The sequence below is a fragment of the Tyto alba genome, unplaced genomic scaffold (genome assembly GCF_018691265.1).
Source record: "Tyto alba isolate M040663 unplaced genomic scaffold, T.alba_DEE_v4.0 Super-Scaffold_8, whole genome shotgun sequence".
Classification (NCBI taxonomy): Eukaryota; Metazoa; Chordata; class Aves; order Strigiformes; family Tytonidae; genus Tyto; species Tyto alba.
This window is the reverse complement of record NW_024881329.1, coordinates 2,286,897-2,306,147: the sequence shown is the minus strand read 5'-3', so window position 1 is coordinate 2,306,147 and position 19,251 is coordinate 2,286,897. Positions and strand designations below refer to the sequence as shown.

Here is a 19,251-nt window from a genome sequence, read left to right as displayed (position 1 = left end):
TAAGGCTGTCAAGACTTTTCTAACACACTATCTTGGGGCAGTCCAAGCACTGGTTCTGTTCAGTTTGGAAATTCTCTAATATTCTAGTTCATTTCAGCCAAAGCTGGTACTGCTTCTTAAAATGCCAATCCACTATAAAATGGCATTTTACAAGCACTGTCTAGATAAAATAATAACTCTAATAATAATAACTCTAGAGAAATGCTGTGTCCTTCCTTAACAAGGTAATGTTGGCTATGGAAACAATAATCTGGATTTGGTGTCAAACCCTCTTGTGCTGATAATCCACATGATAAAAAAGTCTGAAGTGAATTTAGCAAAATATTTTACATAATTTATGGTTACAACACTAATTTTCACATTCTCAAATGCCAGAGGAATTCAAGAACAACATGAATCATATTTTTGCCTGTGGTGTAATCCCATAGAATTAAGTAAATTCACATCAAAGATTTATTTGATCCATCAGGTTTACATCCACCACACAATTTGAAGCAGCTGGCACTAGATATAAGATGATATGTAAGAGTCAGAGGAAAAGCAGGGAATGGATCTCTGTCATTAATTGTTGATTAAAATACATGAAGACTGTCTTCAGTATTTTAATTTTGGCAGGATACGGTTGGGTGTTTTCTTACATTTTGCCTTACAATGGACACAAAGCTCCTTAACTTCTCATCTTGTCATAGGGTTCCTTGACTTCTCCTGAACTAATCAAGGTCATTAGTTACTCCTGTTTGCAAGGAATCAGTTCAGCTGCTCTTTTCTGGGTTTTGGTTTGGGGTGGTTTTTTTTTTGTTTGTTTGTGGTTTGTTTTTTTTTTTTCTTTTGTAAGATGTAGATCTTTCAAAATCCGCATACATGGGGTAATGACATGGCTGATTGGTGTTTGTGCACACAGGTCTCATTGACCTATTGGCACTTCCTCACATAGGAAAGACTCCCTGCATAGAAAGCCATCTCATCAGGAGGTTGGGCCCTTGAGCTTTTTCTACTTGAAAGATTTTTCTTTAAACAACCTTCCTGGTAAAAAATACGGAGTAGCAGAACAAAGGGAACCCAGGGCCCCATGTAGGGAAGGATATGAACATTCTGCTTGAAGAATTTGAGCTTTATGTGTTTCAGGCTAGAGCAGATTCCACCCTTTTCTTTAAAAGCAATTTCTCATTTCATGGATGCCAAGACAATTCAGAAGAGACCACTGCATACTTAATACTGAAGTCTGTATAACCCTGAAATTACATGAAATTTCATACCCAGTAACCATGTCTACCATGACTGAAAGTTATGACAAGGTAGAGAGGTGGGACAGAGAACAGGTTGAGGTGAGAAGCTAAGCAATCTTACTCTGTTTTTTCTCCTAAATTTGACTTACACTGTGTCCCTCTTCAGGACCTGATCTAAAATTCTCTCAGAGCATTTCTACTGGACCCATGAGACTGTGATCCTTCCAACATGACCTGTGGCATTAGCAATAAGCAGCTAACCTTTTTATGTCATCCAAGTTTCAGAGCTTGCCTTGCCTTGAACACTGTAGTCACTAATACAAAAGCAGTTTTGTAGATGGCTGAATACTAATTTTCTTTTATATTCAAATGACTACCCATAGACAGGAAAACCAAGAGAAATGGGGCCACAGTCTTTCCACAGGCCTCTGCTCAGCAGGTTGCAGAAGTTAGAATTAGCCACCCGGTAACTAACTGCCCTTAACGTTCTGTGTTTAGCTGAGGCTCCCTGTGTTTTTAAGAAGAATGAGTGTACAGCTCCCATAGGTGCAGCAGAATGCAAGAAGTGCTCAACTACACTACTCCGAAGGGACAGGCTATTGAAATTTCAGTGTTGTGTCAGGTCACAGGCACTTTGTAAAGCCATGTTCCTTGATCACAGTTCTTGTTGCCTTTTGTTGCTGCTTAAAACAGAGCTGCATGAAGCAAAGGTTCTCCTTTTTAACTCCAGCTCTGCCATACTTTCTCTTCATTCTACCTGAGTTCTGACAAATGGGGTAGTTGTATGTATGTTGCTTCACTTAGTATCTGAGGTTTCTTTTCCACCTTGCTCCCCACATATATGCCAATCTTTGCATGATTTGAAAATCTGATGTTTCTCTTATCATTAGGTCAGACTGAGATTAATGACCCAGTATGGCCAGGCAGTAACTTCTTCTATGTGCAAAGATTAGCATTTGTGTGACTGACTGAATTAGGCTCTCACAACTAGTCCTTCTGTTTAGCCTTCAAAGCAAATGAGAAGCTTTTCACCAGTCAAATATACCATGTAATATGACCAGTAACAAAATTCCAGAATGATTCTTAGAAGCTACTCTTTGTAAGAGTAATTGCTTATCACTGGAAGAGCCATGATTTCCTGGAACTAAGGAAGCTTACTGGCAGTGAGGAGAACCCATTTCTTTGTCAGATGTGGAGAGAAGGCTAGCCAAAAGCATAGCAAAAGGTAACATAAAGTGTTTTCTGTCTTTAACCCAAGCTGCAACAGAAAGACATTCGGATATGGAAGTTGTTGCACTGAAGCAATATCAAAAATACATTATGAGTTCTACTATGTTTGGTGAGTTTTCTCAAAGTCTTGGAATAAGGAAAAAATTACAGTGCTGCTTTTCACTGTTCTAGAGACAAATTTGTGAAAGGAATTCAAGGATTTGAAATATGAATGCTGAAAAACTGAAACATTAAAGAAAGTCCAGCTTGAACATATCAGATGTTAAAAGGGTGGTGTTGAAAAATAATTTAGAGGATTTTCTACTTTAATGGTGGGAATATGATTTACGTATCCAGCTTGGAAGTTAGTCTGGGAGGTTGTCAGTTAAGAACACAGTTTTTTGTGGTAGCCTGAAAAGATTGAGCTAATTTAGGAAATTTGGCCTAGGAAGAGAGCTGCTTAACTTGAAGAACTTGTTCTGCCTTAAAGTACTCCTACCCTTCAAAGCTTCTGCTAGGAGATGAAATTTCAGAAATCATATATCAGTGTTACAGTCATTTAAATATATTTCACTTTTTGTGGAACCTAAAGTTCACAAGAATTTTCTTTCCTATGATCGTAGAGTTTGTAAGTCTATTTCTGCCTATTTTCCCAGTATCTGAGTTTGCTTTGCTACACATGTTCAAATAGCAAGCACAGTAACTACATGATTATTTACTTAAGGCTTTGCCTTTTCTGGTGCTTTCATTGGAGCTTACATACAGTTGTATGTGCTTAGTTCAGTCGAAGTGTGGTTTAGCAAAGTACAGTCCAACAGTAAACATACTGAAATTTTTATCTTACCCTTCCTCTCCTACAGCACAAAATGATATGTTATAATACACAGTTACATCACTAAACAGGGTAGTTATTAGATCAGAAATCCTTACCTTGTAATATTTTGAGAAGGCTTTTTCTTCATTTGCATGTGGCTTTTTCCCTTCGGAAGCCCATCTACCTCACCTCAGATAACAGCAGTGATTTTTCTGTATTGCTAACAAGGATTTTTCTCTCTGCCCCTGGTGTTCTCAAAACACTTGTCCAGTAACGGTTCATAAAACAACTGTGCTCGCTTTATCAGCAAATCTTCTGAGAACTCCTTTATAACTCCAGATGAAAGTTCTCACTGTATTACTGTAGAGTCATATGATTAACACTGAGTTTCCAGTGCATCTCCGGGTAACCAGGAAGAAATTGTCTGAGCTTCAATCTACCTTGGAGAAGACTACAACTGGGAATGAAACCCATGTGCTTCCACAGATGAAGTGCATGCCACAATCTCTTTGCTTCCAGGGAAGCATGTAACCTACCATAAGGAAGACTTAGGGTACATCTAAGGGAATACTTGTGTGTATCCCTCCTCCACCTCCACAAGGACCTACAATGCAATAGGACAACGAGCTTTTTCTTTTTTACTCATTAGAGTGGCCAAGTGTGCCAAGAGCTGCACTGGAGGCCCTCAGCTGCAGTGCTCATTACTGGTGTGGCAACAGCACCCTCCCTGAGCTGCAGCCAACTCACTCCAGCTGGCTCCAGTGTTTGGCCATGGTCTCCTAGAGCTAGCTCTATGCTGTGAGGAGCTTCCTCTAAGACTGCAGTTTCCTGGGAAGGATTTGAGCTTCCAGATACTTTAGAGTAGCCTGCGCCTGAGGCAAGGACTCAAAATCACAACCTCTGGCAACCAAGGCAATAATCATGCTACAGGTAAATCCCAGATCCAGCCTGTACTTGGGGATTTCAGCCAGCCTGTGTCTGCCCTTCCTTTCCTTAGGGAAAGCAGCAATAAGTCCATCATTTTGTTTTGTTTTATTGTTTTGTGTGTTTTTTGTTCACCAGAATGTCCAAGCAGGTTCAAGGGCTTCTTTGAGGGGCTCAGGGACATGTTCATATCCCATGTTTAGAGGAACTCTGCTCATATGTTTTTTAGGAACAATGTGACAAAGTGAGGCCAAACCAAGCAGCTCTTGGAGAACAAGACCTAGGACCCTGGCTTTTGGTGCCTTCAAAGGCTGTTTGGCTAGAAGTCCCACTTGCCTCCCAAGAAGGCTTACCTCCTTTTCCAAGACAAAACTAGAGCTGTTGAGTAACTGAAGATGAAGGAAAAGAAAAAAAAAAAAAAAAAAAATGAAAAGAAACCCTTTTCTACCAATGAAAGCTAGAGAGAAAGTCTAAGAGGAGATGAACACAGGCCTTTGGCATGGAGACATGACAGTGTATTAGCTATTCTGCCATCCAGGTGAACTCTGCTGGGGCTCTTGCTACTGCTCCCTTCTTGATAGACCCGAAAAGACAAGGAAATTCCTGGAGAATGGAGTCATTCTTGGAGGACAGAGGGAGTCAGTCCCATTCCCTTCCACCACCAATGTTTTTTATGAAGTTTCCAGTGCACTTTGCAGTAGGTCCTGCCTGGGAGACAATGGGATCAAAAGGTTCTACCATCTCCTTTGAGATAACACAACCTTGTGAGACAATTCTTCAGTTGGTCCCCTGGGTTTTCTCGATGACCTGCAGACCCAACAGCTCTTGTTTAAGAAATAAAATGTTCCATGAGATCAGGCAGGACAGATCTCCATTTACTTCCAAGATGGTTGTGGGAAGGAGCAAAAGTGCTGCTCGCTGTCACTGTTACTGTCTTTGTAGGGATACACAGTTAAAGCTTCTACCCTTCCTTTCTCTCCAAAAGACTATTTGTGGATTTCTCTGCTGGAAAAAGTCTAATCTGTTCAATTTTGTCATCCAGTTTCAATGGAAATACAGGTGAGAATTCAACTGCAAAGTTCTAAACTGACTGAAAGTGCAGAAAAGGGTGGAGGCTTGACATGTACAGTTTGACCTGGAACTGCCAAGTACCTGTAAGAATTCTCTGACAGCACCTGCTTTGGAGCTTGCTTATGGGCAGCACTGACCCAGCACCAAAACTGGAGGGGCTGCTACAATCCAGACCATGTAAGCAACACCATCCTTTGCATACATGTAAATTCTTGTCAGAATAATCCTTTTTTTTCCAGTGCTTACTAAGAGCATACAAGTGTCTGTGGGGAAATCCCAAATTCTTCTCAGAGGTAAAACCTTCTACTTGATGAAGTACAAACGCCCTTTTTGAGGCAATTTTCTTTTTTTTTGCATCCGAAGTGATTTTACATTTTTAGCCATAGACTGCCCTGCAGTGGTGAAGCCAAAATCTGCAGCCTTACTGACTTACACAGGATGCTTTAACTTCCTTATTTAGAAGTAGTTTGTCCATCACTAGAAGGGGTAGAAAGATCCCATGCAAACTACAGAACAAACGAAAACAATGAAGCAAAGGAGATTTTAGTCCTCAGTGTAAATATAGTGTGCAGCAAAATGTCACTACTAACTTGGAATATTTTCTCTCTTTTTCATATGGAACAAGATGGATTTGATCAGTCCTTGTATCTCTTTGTTTCCAGGAGCTATTTGCTGACTTCAGCCAAATTTAACTGCAAAAATTAAGATCACAAAGACAGCTAAATGTCAACAGATTTTGAGAAAAGTGGTTTTTGCAAACGACTCAAGGAAAAATATGGCTGTAGTGTCAGCACAGAATTTGTTAGACAAGAAAGAATCCACTGAAGAGAGTGATCTTGTAAATGTCCCAGGAGAAAATTCTCAGTCACATCTCCCAATGAACCTAGAGATAGGCATCTTTAGAAACCCATACTGAAGCAGAAACCAGGCTTCATTAGTTCTGGAGCTTGCTTTTAAATTCACAAAACTTCCTTATTCTTAGATCAGCTATCTCTCCCCCTCCACACAAATTAGCTCTCTAATCATAATACTCTAAAGATGCAAGACTTCTGGAGTTTCATTTTCTGTGCATTTCTACCAGTGTCTGCATTATAAACTGCAACACATTTGGTAGGGCTAGTAGTAGCACAAAATGGTGCCACCAATCCTTTAGGTAGCAAAGATGCTTGTATTCAGGTTGGCTGTGGCTCAAGAAATTACTTTAAATTCTGAGAAGGATAAAGCACAGTTAGAGTTCATTCACAGAGACAAAATAATACCAAAAGCATTTTTCATACAGAAGGTATGGATTACCCTCACTGTACTTCAGATGATTCAAGAGAGATGCCCATCTCTCAGCTAATCCCCTTCATTTCCCTTTACAGTAACATCAGATAAACAGGCACTTTAGAATGCGATTCAGCTAACCTCCTTTGGATATGTCCTTTCTTGTGAGACAAATGAATGTCAAAAATTACTATTTCTCTCCATTTCCTCCAGAGAAAGCCTAGGATTACTAGGCCAGAGACAGGCATTTGTTTCGCAGATGTTGGAATTTGGAGACCTCCTACTGTAGTACTAACTATACAGCCCTCAAACACTGTGAATGAACTTCATATTCTCACAGTTGAGGGCCTACTTTCTTAGTGAAAATACATAATTGTGATGAACTGAGACAGTTCTAACACACATAGCCCTGCTAAAATGAGATCTGGTGCTGAACTAGAAGCTTCTCTGAGTCATCCAAATACATTCATGATTCATTTTTGGCTTTGTTCTGGCACATAGCATCAACTTCTGCTCTACCTTGCAGTTGGGTTCTCCAGACACTACCTTCTGATATTTCAGTTTTTAAGGATCCAGAAATAGATATCTCAAAAATTTAGTAAATATGTCAGTTGACTTCCTATAACTTGAAAAAGAACTTTTCTTCTTTTTTAAAACTCAGACTCATCAAGACAGCATGTGAATAAGTACAAAGCCCATGTTTTTTGAAACGTGCTTTTAATCATTCAGAGAAAATAAGCTGATTATAAAAGGACCCAAAAGGCTGTGCACTTAGAAGAATACAAATATGTATTCTTATTTTGTACACAAATAAATAGAGCACTGTTAAAAACAATCAGAGAACAAACAGGATACAGGAACTGGGAAAAGCAAAGTTCAAAAGCAGTCAAGGATGATGGGAATGGTGCATAGTCCTTTTAGTTGAATGTTGATAGGTTTTTCCTCTTCATTTTGATGTTAAACTGATGGCCCTCTTGATACGGTTCAGAGAGCTCAAGTGGTCATTTTCTTCTGTGCTCTGCAACTCACTGGATCCTGATCTGCTGCAACTCGTGTCTTGGCAGCTGCAGCTTTCCACGTAGATGTACTTATGGGAGATTGAATGCCCAGAGGGACATTTCAGTTTCACTTTCCTCACAGTAGTCCTTGATTCCCTGCAGCAGGAACAGCTGTGGTCCATTGAATTGGCCTCAGCGGAGTATCTGTTAACATTGAAAATGGCAACGTTACTCAGTGCCAGAAGCCAGCACACAGGGCGGGTGAGACTAGACACAGAACTCCTCTGAGAAGCTTGGAATAATATGCAGCAGAGCCACAGCTGTGGCTAATGAAAGTGCTAAGCTCATCTGACACATCAGTGGTTCTAACAATATGCTTTTAAAATCCATTGCATTTGCTGAGATATTTTTTTCTGGTAAAACAATTAGTATTGAAGTCCTAGTAAAAAGATCCGGTGAGTTCTAGGAGCCCATCTACCCTAAATTCCTCTCATCATCCCAGTGCTGATGGATGTTAAATATACCAGATCAACAATTAGGGACAAATCCCTGATCTGAATAAGAAAACTGCACAGACAAGTGGCTACAATGCCATCTCCAATAGCATCACATCAGTCAGTTGCCTACCAGGGCTACAACTGCATCATATGAATCAAAGTGCATATCCCAAACTGGGCAGTGTTAACTGGAAGGTGAAACATCATCTCTTTCTGTTTCTATCTCACAGCAAAGTATTTTTTTGCAGATTGTGCTCATCAACCGCCCAAGCACCAGTCTTAACTTGCAGAATCTGCAATATCAGGCTATAAACTGTGTCAAGAGCCATCTTTTTCTTGTATTTGTGTGCAGAGGCCACCCCAGCAAGACTCTTAAGATGATAAGGTATTTCAAAATACTAATAAACCCCCTGGCTAACTGGGGTTCAGTCAGAGACTAAAGATCAGTTTTCTCCCATGTTAGGTGCCCTGTGTCGTATTAAGTGATAGGCATCAAATGACAGTTTCATTGGGGAGTTAAAATTATGTTTTTCCAATGTTTTAATAGCTCGGTACGAGGTGTCCTACTAGCCACTTTCTTATAGCCACTTTCTTGTAGATTCATTTCAGAGGAAAATGTACAGTGAAACTACTCTACTATCGCTACCCCTAAAGAATTTGTTTTCTAATTTCTTTGCTATATAAAAATCATGCGTGTCTGAATCTTTCACAGATGTATGTGTACTTAATTTTAGGTGTTCATTATCAAGAAGCAGCTTTTCAGGTCTGGCCACTCTCTGGGCTCATTCCCATTTCAGGAAATAATTCATGTTCTTTTGTGATGATTTCTAGCCAAGGTGATCTGACACAAATGACAGACAAGCCAGCTCTTAATGGGAGAATAGACCTTATCATAGCTGTCTGAATCCAAAGGCAATTGAATACACTTTTCTGCTCTGTATTAGGATGAATCAACTGTTCAGTCACAGATTTTATGATTTTGTCACCATGATTTAGAGAGCTGATAGTCTCAGGTCTTCTACCATTCTGTAGTCTACCTATTTATTGTTCCTTTTATGTAAACAAGCTCAGTGCCAGCAGAATTCAAATCTCATTGTCCGATCAGTTTACTTACAGTGAGAAGGTTCCACATGTTCCTTCACATTCAGTCATGACAACTCTGTCCACAGAACGGCAGCCCTTATGGACAATAAAGTCTTTTCTCTGACGAACAGTGCATGGTGTGTTACTATCCAGAGGTGCACCTATAGGGAAAGATCAGAAAATACTTTCAGTGAAATAGCACCAGAATTTCCTTGCAGTTCAGCACTCTCTGGGCTTCGATAGTGCACTCAAAGAGTTGTCTTAATTGGTCTTTCCGCTTCAGTTTATACTTTCCCAAAGAGATTGGACAGTGAATGCTTGGAATAACAAACATAAGTATAAAAGCATCTATTTAAATACAAATATATCAGCCTCAATGGCTGGAAAATAGGTTGATCTAAGAAGAAAATTAATTCTCTGTGTTGTTGATTCAGGTACACTAGCATACTTACAGGTTTTGCAACAACCGTTCGGTAAGAATGTAATAGTTCCCTAAAAGAACAAAGAAATAGGAAAAATATTATTTTCTTTCCTGGTATTAAAGAGACTGTTAGGCCAATAACTGAGGAAAGCAATTTCTTGATGGCTGGAAATAATCAGCAAAAACTGTAACATTGACCTGAATAAACAGAGATAATTGTCTCTTCCAGACTTGAAATGTATCAATTTACAAGGGATTGTGGAAATAAAGATAATGCTTTGAAGGAAGTCACAGTTAACATCATGCAGTTCTCCCTCAGAAACAATTACAAAAAGTGCTTTCTCAGAGGCTTCAGTATTTGCACGGGGAGTATGCATGGTGTTACAGGCAGCCTACTGACTGAGGAGCTTGTGTTTCTGTCTCATACAAAAAAACATGGTTCTTGTTCAGACAGGACCCCACACAAAGCCATCAGTGAGGACTTTATATCTCCAAGGTGACCAGTGTCGTGGCTACTGAGAGACAGCTGCCAATTATAAGCCTTGAACTCTCACCCAGGTATCTTATTTTATATACTCCATAGGTCTGTGCATGGATGCAGCAGAAACTTTTGCCCTTGGGACTGAGAAACATTGGTGAAAGGTCACCAGAGCTTAATTTTACTTTTGTGTCTCGTTAGGTAGCTGAACTAAACTGAAGTAATCTATGCATTGAGTAGCGGGTACATTTTCCATATTTACTTACAGGTTTGCAGCTTTCCTCATTGAATGCTGGGCAGGTAATCTCAGATGTGGAAGAAATAAGCTGGTTGTGGATATTTGCACAGCTATAAATGGTGCAGTTGTTGTAAGGATCATTTTTAAACTCTCCAGGCTGCAAGTGAAATACAAAATGTAGTAAGGAAAGCTGAAGGGAGCTCAAACAGAAATTCTCCTGTCCTCTGACAATGATTTTCCTCTTGTTTCCCAGTCAATTATTTTTAGGTTAACAGCTGTTTTGGATACAGATTATTACATGTATTGCAGTATGTTATACATGGAAAGAATCTTCAGTTTCACATGGGATTTCCATGGGAAAAGAAAAATCCCTCTAAAGTATTTAGAATGCATTAGAGTCATTAAGAAAATGATCCATGCCAATGAATTTTGCCTAGGGAAAGCTAAACTGTTACATGGTAATTAAGAACAATCCTAACCTTTCACCCTACAGGGACAATAATAGTGTGTCATATGCAGGTTTTACTAGTGTTTTTCAGTACACAGAAGTCAAATAATATAGAAAAGCCCAAGCTTGCAGCCACTGCAAGAGAAACTCTTCCAACTGTACCGGATTTGCCATTCCAAGAAGACCCTTCCAGAAAATTTCATTTAATGAGTCCTTCCTTCAGGCCAAAAAATTGTATATAGGCTTTGTTTTAGGTGAGCCTCTGACCTTTCAGGTGCAAACTTACACTAAACCTTATCTCTGACAAGGAAATGTTCCCCCACTGAAAGGGAGAACTTCACAATTTAGTAGAGACATAAGTTGTAGAGCATACTTACACTCAAGATGAGGTGAGAATTGTTTTCTGTATGTATAATACACTTAGTCTGCACACATCTTCCACAACATTCACCTTTCACTGGTCGATGCTCATATCCCTGGATATTAAAATTAATTAAAAATTAAAGCACTATGATATATGTATTTTGAGAAATAAATGAAAACATACTAACCCATTAATTGATTATGCTTCAAAGTGCACTCTAGATTGGTGCCTTTCTGTGCCTTTTTGTGTTCCAACCCAACAGAAGGTTTGTAATAAAAGCAGGCTATGGATGGAATAAATTAAAGCACTACAACAAATATTCCCAATAATTAAAAATCACTCCATTAAGTGCTTTACAGAAATTTCCCACTTAATCTTTTCAGTGTGAACTGAATGCTGAAGTTACACAGTCAAGCTTCACGCAATAGATTTGCTCAAAGGCAGTTGGTATCCACACTGGAGTTGGACTCTGAATTTCTGCTCCTGCCCTTTGCTTATACCGCTCTGATCAAACTGCTTTTCACGTACGTGGGTATTCTAGGCTGGGGGGGGGTTGTTTGTTTTAAGTTTGTCACTTACTGGTTCACAATATGTGTTGCACGGAATATGTTCACATGAGATGATATTCAGTTGAGTGCTGATGTTAACTTCATTAGTGCAGAAACAATTGTGACATTTATCAACAAAGACTGAGGAATTAGGCTATAGATTTTAAGAAAAAAAAATCGTATATTAATGAGATATGACATATGTGACACATTTCTTAGTTTCCAAAAAATCTGTAAAGCAAACAATAGAAAAGGAAACAATCATAAAGACTATTGGATAGCTATTTGGCTAGCTATTTATGAAGACAACATTTAAAATATTGAATTTAATTCAACGCATCTTTATTGAAGTCCTATATAACAATGATAAACTCAGATATTAAAAAGATAGATGTCATACAAATATCTGCAATAAAACAATTACTAGACCCAACAGAATTTATCAGGAATCTAAGTCCGTCTAGAATAATACTTACTGACAAATCTTTTCATTTTTGAAAGCAGAGTCTTAAAACTGCAATAACATGCTGACAAGATATGTGGATTGACTTTTTAAAATGCATGCACACTGAACTCTAAACCCAAATCTCTCTCTGATACTGACATACAAACACCTCTTCAGTCTCTTTCATAGACAGCAAATTTTCAGAAAAGATTTAGGCTTTGTGAAACTGATAGGAATTTGAAAATTTCTAAAATATTGATTGCACTAGATAAATCTCCTCATAGCACTTCTGATAAAGTATACTAACTGGTTTTTAAAGCATTTTCAGGAGGCTATTGAAATAGGAACTTACCAAGAACTCAGCATTCTGATGTACACAAACCCTCTTGGGAACTGTTAACAAGCAAGGAGTTAGGTGGTTACATAGGGGAAAAAGAAAAAAAAAAGTTTTCACCCCACTCTACCCCACTCTAGTCAAACTCATTTCGTCCACAATGAATCACAACGCATATCGTCAAATATATTGGTTATTCCCCATTTCTGGTAGCAGACATAACGTATACAAAGTATAAGAACAAATACTGCATGTGTAAAAAGGGAGGAAGATTTGGCCCAATTTATGCAGTCCAGTTCACAGCCAGGAATCTCCCTTTCACAGGTACAATTAGTTCCTTGTTTCAATTGCCAAGAACAAAGCAGACATTGTAAAGCTGTCTTCTGATGGAGATGCTTACAGGGATATTTTTCTAGATTAAGCTGAGACCACAGTCCCAGTTAATTCTGTAGCTGTTCTTACATGTACTTACAACCAGAAAATTGAACTTGAGCCACCTGGGCTATATTTGATTTTGTAGTCATCAGTCATAACCATACCAGTAGTAACTAATGTTAATAGTAACCAATCTGCAGAATGTAACTGTGTTTAATACCTCTTTCAATAGTCTGTTGCATACAGTCTTACTAGATATGATGCTAAATTATGTAATATATAATGTTAATAACTGTAATGTATTTACAAGGGACTTACCACACTCGTACACAGGACAACACTGGCCACTGGGAATATGAGAATGAACTTCAAATCCCAGTGTACACTTAGGGGCTTTTGTTGTGCACAAGCTTGTATTGCATCCTGGAAAAAAAAAAAAAAATATCCAGAAAGTGTGCTAAATCACAGCTACTATAAATAAGCATCTATCAAAGCATTTAGCATAGACTTTACATTGCTAGGAAACAGTCCAGATCCTCTCCAAAGGAACAAATTGCAGAATGAGAACACATTTTTCCTAGTGAATCCAGGCACTGGATTGGGGGACTGCACTAGTTTATGAAAGTTTTTCTACTATGTAATTATCAAGCATTAAAAATATCACAATCCTTTACAGAAAAGTAGTGGACAACTTACTCTCTCCAAGGTTGTAGGCAACTGCCACGAAGTAAAAACCCATGTAGAATTCCAGAAGCTATCTGCATTTTACTTGAATAAAATGTGGTCCTGAACTCAAGAACTATAGATTCAGTTATGCTGGGTTGCGTAATTGCGAATTCAGTTATGCTGAGTCACTGCAATATTAAAATGTATTTTCTTTAACATTGGGCAAGCAGATTTTAAAAAGCATGAGGAAAGATACTATTTTGTGACTCCGTGCTGCAGGTCTCTGGTGCTAAACTAGTTCAGTTCTCTTTTGCTTTGTATTCCTTAAAGGTATAGAAATATTAGAAATAAAAATATAAACTTACTGCAGGTGACAATGGGGCAGCAGAAGTCTTCAGAATTGACTTCATTAACCTCATAGAAGCCTTCTTCATCACAGGTGGTCTTATTTTGTTTGGCACATTCATGAGGCTCACATACAATGCCATTTCCACCTTCTCCACCTTCCAGGCAAATACAGTCCTGACAATCTATTGTAAACTTTTCTCCAAACTGTCATTAAAGAAAATAAAGTCAGTGATTGCATGGTTGCCACTTAAAACAAACAAATAAACAAACAAAAAAAAACAGGAATGAAAAGTTGGGAGAACACAAAACAAGACTGCACCAGTGGAGACCACTGTCCTCACCCCCAGCCTCTACTTGAAATACAAAAGCGTATGGCAGCATACCTCTCTTGGTATCTTATCCACTCCAACACAGCCTGTGAAAATATAAAAATAAATTTCCATTACCACTCATACAACAGTAGACATCACTGCTATATGTAGTGTAAGTCCTGCATGCAGTCAGATCCATGCTGCATACATGAGAAGAAAGCAACAAAAAGGAAACAAATATGCATCCAAGTGAAGCAGTAAAACTCACCGCAGGTTTTCACACAGACATCCACACCAGAGTCATACAGCATTGTTCCATTAGGACAGAAACAGCCTTCCACTTGTTTAGTTGAAGTTTCGTTTTGTTGACTGTATGAGACAGAATGTTCAGAGGAACACCATTACTGTCATAGGCATGCAGAGGAGGATTATGCCAAATAACCTTTCACTGAAGATACAGGGGCAAATGATTTGCACATTTGCCATTTCGGGATTGTCAGTGTTTGTGTTTGGCATAAACAACATAAACAGTACAGGCATACAGATTTATGATGAAGAAAACAGTGGTACCAAATCTGACCATCAATTTTAAGGCATGACAGGAGGTTGATTTCTCTCTTCCACCTGTGCATTAGATATGACTGAGCAGTTGTATGAGCTATAACAGGGAAGGAATTATTTACCTTGATTTGCAGGTTACCTCTTTAAGAGGACCACATGCTCTGTATTCTTTATCTGAGGGGCATTTATAAGCTGGAATGGGAGAATAAAAAGAAGGAAGAGATCAGTAACATTACCCTATAAAAACCCCATGACAAAAACAGGTATCAGACTCATGTCTCAATGAAACGATCTTATACAATTTAGCCATAGAGATAGAGCACCATATACTGTGTTAAGATAAAGCCAAGAATCTACATCTTGATTACATTTTTTTTTTTCATAATTTCAGTCTCTTTTGCACAAGTTCTCAAAGGGGAGTGTATTCCTACCCTCTGTCTTCTTCTTACTACAGCTGAAAATGAATGCATAGGTCACTAAATACAAAGTGATCTGCTGTTGTCTGCAAAACACAAAACTGCCTGTGTACAAAAAAGTATCTACTGATACAGATATTTCTGGCAGAGTCAATAGATGTATATTTTTGTAGACTCATTTATAATTTCCTTTGTTAAAAAAATGTTACCTGTAAAATTACTTAAGGAAAAGAGCCGTTGTGATTTATTGATGTCTTCATTGCTCGGAAAGCAATATGACTTACTGTTAGGACATTGCTGCCAAAACACTTACATATAAGCTTCCCTAATGGTTCAAGATAAATGGCAAAATACTTACAGCAAACACCATTGGTATGACTTCTCCAGTCAATGCACACACTTTGATCAGCACAGGTGGCAGCATAGATCTGCAGACTTGAGCATTCCAGGTCTAAATTGGGAAGTACACAGCTATCAAAAACACAGGCTGCATAGTACTTCTCAGGCTGGACAAAGGCATGGCATGGCTCGAACACACTACAAACAGAAACATTTATCATTATTAGTTACTGAATAATCCAGAAATTCTTCAATGTACTTAACATGTTCTAATGTGGCCATAGTGGTGCTTAAGGAGATGTGAACAAGGAGTATTAGTGAGAGATTTTTACTAAGAGCACTTATCTAGATTGTAACCCTTCAACATATCTTAAAGCATTCTCCCTCACCTGCAAAACACTCAGGCACCATTATTTTCTGTCCAGGAGCTACATGAATATTATCAACTGTAAATATGAACAACTTTTCTAGAGAGATTGTGTGTTGATTTTTTTTTTTTTTAAATTCTGACACAGCATTTTAAAAATTAATATCTCTGCAGTTAGACTGTTTTCTGCTAAGTTAGTGTGGGAAAAGCCAGGAGCATAGGACAGTGGAGGGCAGAGAGTGGAGAAAAACATGAGAACATCAGAAAAGGTTCCAGAGGGTTGGAAGAAAACTGTCAGCAAAGAAGGACATCTAGAACCAGTAAAAGGAACGGAAGCAACCCACAAAGCTGCAGGAAAAGGAGCAATAGTTAGAAACACTTCTTATTAAGAAATGAACCTTAAAATTGTCACTTAATTTGACGATCAAAGGCTTATAAGCCACAGAGGAATGTCTACCTTCCCAAAAGAAGCTCGCAGATTAAAGATTCTTTGCAAGGCTGCACTGGGGTTGTGGTAGGTGTTTTTGTAGGAATTAGGCCTGGAGAGCACTGTGGTTTGGAGGGATCAACAACTTGCCAATGATCTGCCATGGTTTCACAGTTTTGTGCAATGTTTCCATTTGGCAACATGCAGTCATCTGCAGTGTTGTTATTGCAAGTACCTAAAAGTGGTAAGGGGAGAAAGAACTTACAGTTTTGTTACCAAATTCCATTCATCTTTGTGCCAGGTCTGTCATTTACCTGGTTGTGGTTTTCTGAGAGTACAAAAATGGTAAGTCTTACCACACTGTCCTTGAGTATTGTTGCCAAACAGGCTGTAGGGCATTCTGATAGAAAAGGACAAGCCATTGTAGGTCACATTCATTTTCAGTTCAGGAATTTCCACTACACGATTTATGCCTGACTCATAGATGCTCAAGCCAAATTTTTTATAAGGCAGAGCCACTGTCTGTCTGTTTACTGTCACCTAATAAATAAAAGAAAACAGAAAAGAGACATATATTTAGTTTGCCTTTAGAAAACAACTGACAGTTCATTACTTTGCATTGGAGACAGAATGTAAAGGCAAATAATGTGGGTTTAGTTTGTAATAAGTATTCCTCTGGATTCTTTTATGTTACTGGAAAGTCAAACTTTTCTGAGTCATAGATTAGGCCTACAAGCCACTGATAAACTAGGATAAAATTCAGAGTTTAAGCCAACTAAATTCCAACACTCAACAGATGTATTAGAGTGACTATGGCATTGAGGAGACACCATGAAAATTCAATATAAAATTCTAAATTTCTAGTGCACACTGTTTTAACTTTATTGACACAAAGGGAACATGCTTATAGGAGAATTAAATGAAAGAAATAAGCCAAAATCTGTATTATTTATTTAAATACAGTAGCCATGATATACCTATGGAATTAAGACTACCATTTTTACTCCACAGTGGTAGATTTCCTTGCTTTAGAGATAAAAAAAGAGATCTAAATGTTGCAAATTTTCATAAATATGCTGAAACTTAACTTGTAATATTCCCACACAGTAATGTACAAAAATAAACATAACAAACCCCCCAAAAAGCCTAAAAACAAACACTTCTCACCCAATTTTGAAGCCCCAAAGCTAGGCCATCATGTTTATCAATGAAATAAACACATAAGTGTCCCTGAACAATTATAAAGATGACACCAATCAACTCTAGTAATGGTACATTTTAAAAATGCTTAAGCCCAGTACTTTATTGTTATATTTAGTTTACATTTTAGCCTCCCATTCAACATCTATTATCTTACATTAATATTAATTATAAATGAATTTATTTTGGATCCTTAACTCTTAGTAATTTGTCCATGTCTGTGTATTTAGGAGAGATAAGGAACTGCAAATATTTGAGATAAAGAAGGGAAGATGTTGTAGAAATTTTTCCCCATATTCAGAGTCAAAAAAGCAGTCCTATTTTATAATCCAAACTCATATTAATTCTAAAAGGTAGATTTCTTTTTAGTTTTGTTTTGTTTTGTTTTTTTTCCCCCTAAAATTCAAGAAATCAAAAATCCTCCAATACCTCTACTTGTAGACTATTTGGTTTGACTGTTGCTATGCGCACTTCCTGAGTCTCGTGTCTCACAATGAGCGTTCGAGGACAGGACACTACATCCCGTGTATCACAATGGTAGTTATCAATGTAGACACCAAAGTTGTCAACCTTCTTATCAATCTCCTCCACAAGGACGTATGTACAATTCCCTTGATAGCTGTAGTACAGTCCATCAAAAGTCATGTAATGTGGGTCTCCCCAGCCAGTGCAGTAGCCTACAAATAAATGCAGTTAAGTTAGTTTCTTATGGCAACATACAGAAACAGATCAGAATACAAATCGAATCTCATCTAAATTTAAGCATTTACATTTTTAAAGTGTATATGTCAATGCATGAGCTCATTATCCAGAGCTCATTAATAATAAAGAAGAACAGGCACCTTCAGGGCACAGTTCATCTGACATTTCTGATAGACATCTAAGAATAGGATTAACTGAACCCTAGATATACCTCTACCAATAATCTGAACAAATAATTTACATGTAGGCTTCTAGCCTGTAGATGTCTGCACCTGGACATTTAAATCTGGCCTTGGGAGGTCAATTTATTCTACTAATACAATAATTATGTAGAAATAATGGCAATTTAAATAAAAGCCCCTGATTAGCAAGAAAGAATCAATTAAACATGCCAAACAGAGCAACGCTAGAAGTCTGAGGGTCATAGTCTTGTGTGATACTTGTCCCCTGATAAATATTGTTGCTCTTGACAGTAGTACTGTTCTCACCAGAGATAAAATATTCAGCAAAATATATACTTACAATCACACTCCCAGTGCCAACAGCATCCATCTTCATCAATGACTTGCACAGGAGAAAGCCCATTGGAACAAATAGGTTTAGGAGGTGGATTACAGATTATGGGAACCACCTGGATTATATTGTCTTCTATACATATTGCTTTATAACAGTCACAGAGCCACCATGACTCGCCAGGCTGTGGTTGGAAAGAGAGGAGGAGGGGCAAGAGAGAGAGACCTTATGAAGCAATCAGACTGACAACAGTTATGCCTAAATAACTTTTGCAGAGTTTTAAAATGTCATATGTTTATTGATAATTTTTTCCCCACCAAAATTCTGAAAATGGGAAGGAAATGCAGCAGTCAGCACCATCAAGGCCTGCAAGATGAGCTAGCACTACAGAGAGCTGCTAAGTGAAAAGCACTACTTATAAAAGTCAAGACAGTAACCTGAAGTAGGAATTGCCATTTTTAGTTTCAGCTATCTAAAAGTTAGATGTCTGATCTAATCTCATCACCTAGACTCCGTCTCTAATCAACAGTGAAAGGCACTGATCATTATCAGTGATCAATATATGGTCAATCCCTTTCCATGAATGCCTAGAACAGATTATCAGGTAAAACTACGCAGATTAACAGATAAAGCTATTTGGGGAGTAATGTCTAAGGTGATTA

General features: G+C 38.2%; 1 protein-coding gene across 1 annotated transcript in view; it reads right to left on the bottom strand.

The window, feature by feature from the left end:
* Positions 1 to 7,228: 7,228 nt before the first annotated feature.
* The window catches only part of MUC2 (mucin 2, oligomeric mucus/gel-forming), a 51,703-nt gene continuing 39,680 nt past the window's right edge, over positions 7,229 to 19,251 (bottom strand). Inside the window, exons 36-53 of the mRNA XM_042784873.1 lie at positions 18,599 to 18,773; positions 17,804 to 18,051; positions 16,531 to 16,714; positions 16,205 to 16,409; positions 15,400 to 15,578; positions 15,144 to 15,146; positions 14,748 to 14,817; positions 14,333 to 14,433; positions 14,137 to 14,168; positions 13,771 to 13,957; positions 13,058 to 13,162; positions 12,383 to 12,423; positions 11,617 to 11,739; positions 11,051 to 11,149; positions 10,254 to 10,382; positions 9,541 to 9,580; positions 9,120 to 9,249; positions 7,229 to 7,712 (exon numbers count right to left, since the gene is read on the bottom strand). Of these exons, the coding sequence (XP_042640807.1) occupies positions 7,457 to 7,712; positions 9,120 to 9,249; positions 9,541 to 9,580; positions 10,254 to 10,382; positions 11,051 to 11,149; positions 11,617 to 11,739; positions 12,383 to 12,423; positions 13,058 to 13,162; positions 13,771 to 13,957; positions 14,137 to 14,168; positions 14,333 to 14,433; positions 14,748 to 14,817; positions 15,144 to 15,146; positions 15,400 to 15,578; positions 16,205 to 16,409; positions 16,531 to 16,714; positions 17,804 to 18,051; positions 18,599 to 18,773 (2,307 nt within the window). The 3' untranslated portion in view covers positions 7,229 to 7,456. The remainder of the gene's footprint in view (positions 7,713 to 9,119; positions 9,250 to 9,540; positions 9,581 to 10,253; positions 10,383 to 11,050; positions 11,150 to 11,616; positions 11,740 to 12,382; positions 12,424 to 13,057; positions 13,163 to 13,770; positions 13,958 to 14,136; positions 14,169 to 14,332; positions 14,434 to 14,747; positions 14,818 to 15,143; positions 15,147 to 15,399; positions 15,579 to 16,204; positions 16,410 to 16,530; positions 16,715 to 17,803; positions 18,052 to 18,598; positions 18,774 to 19,251) is intronic.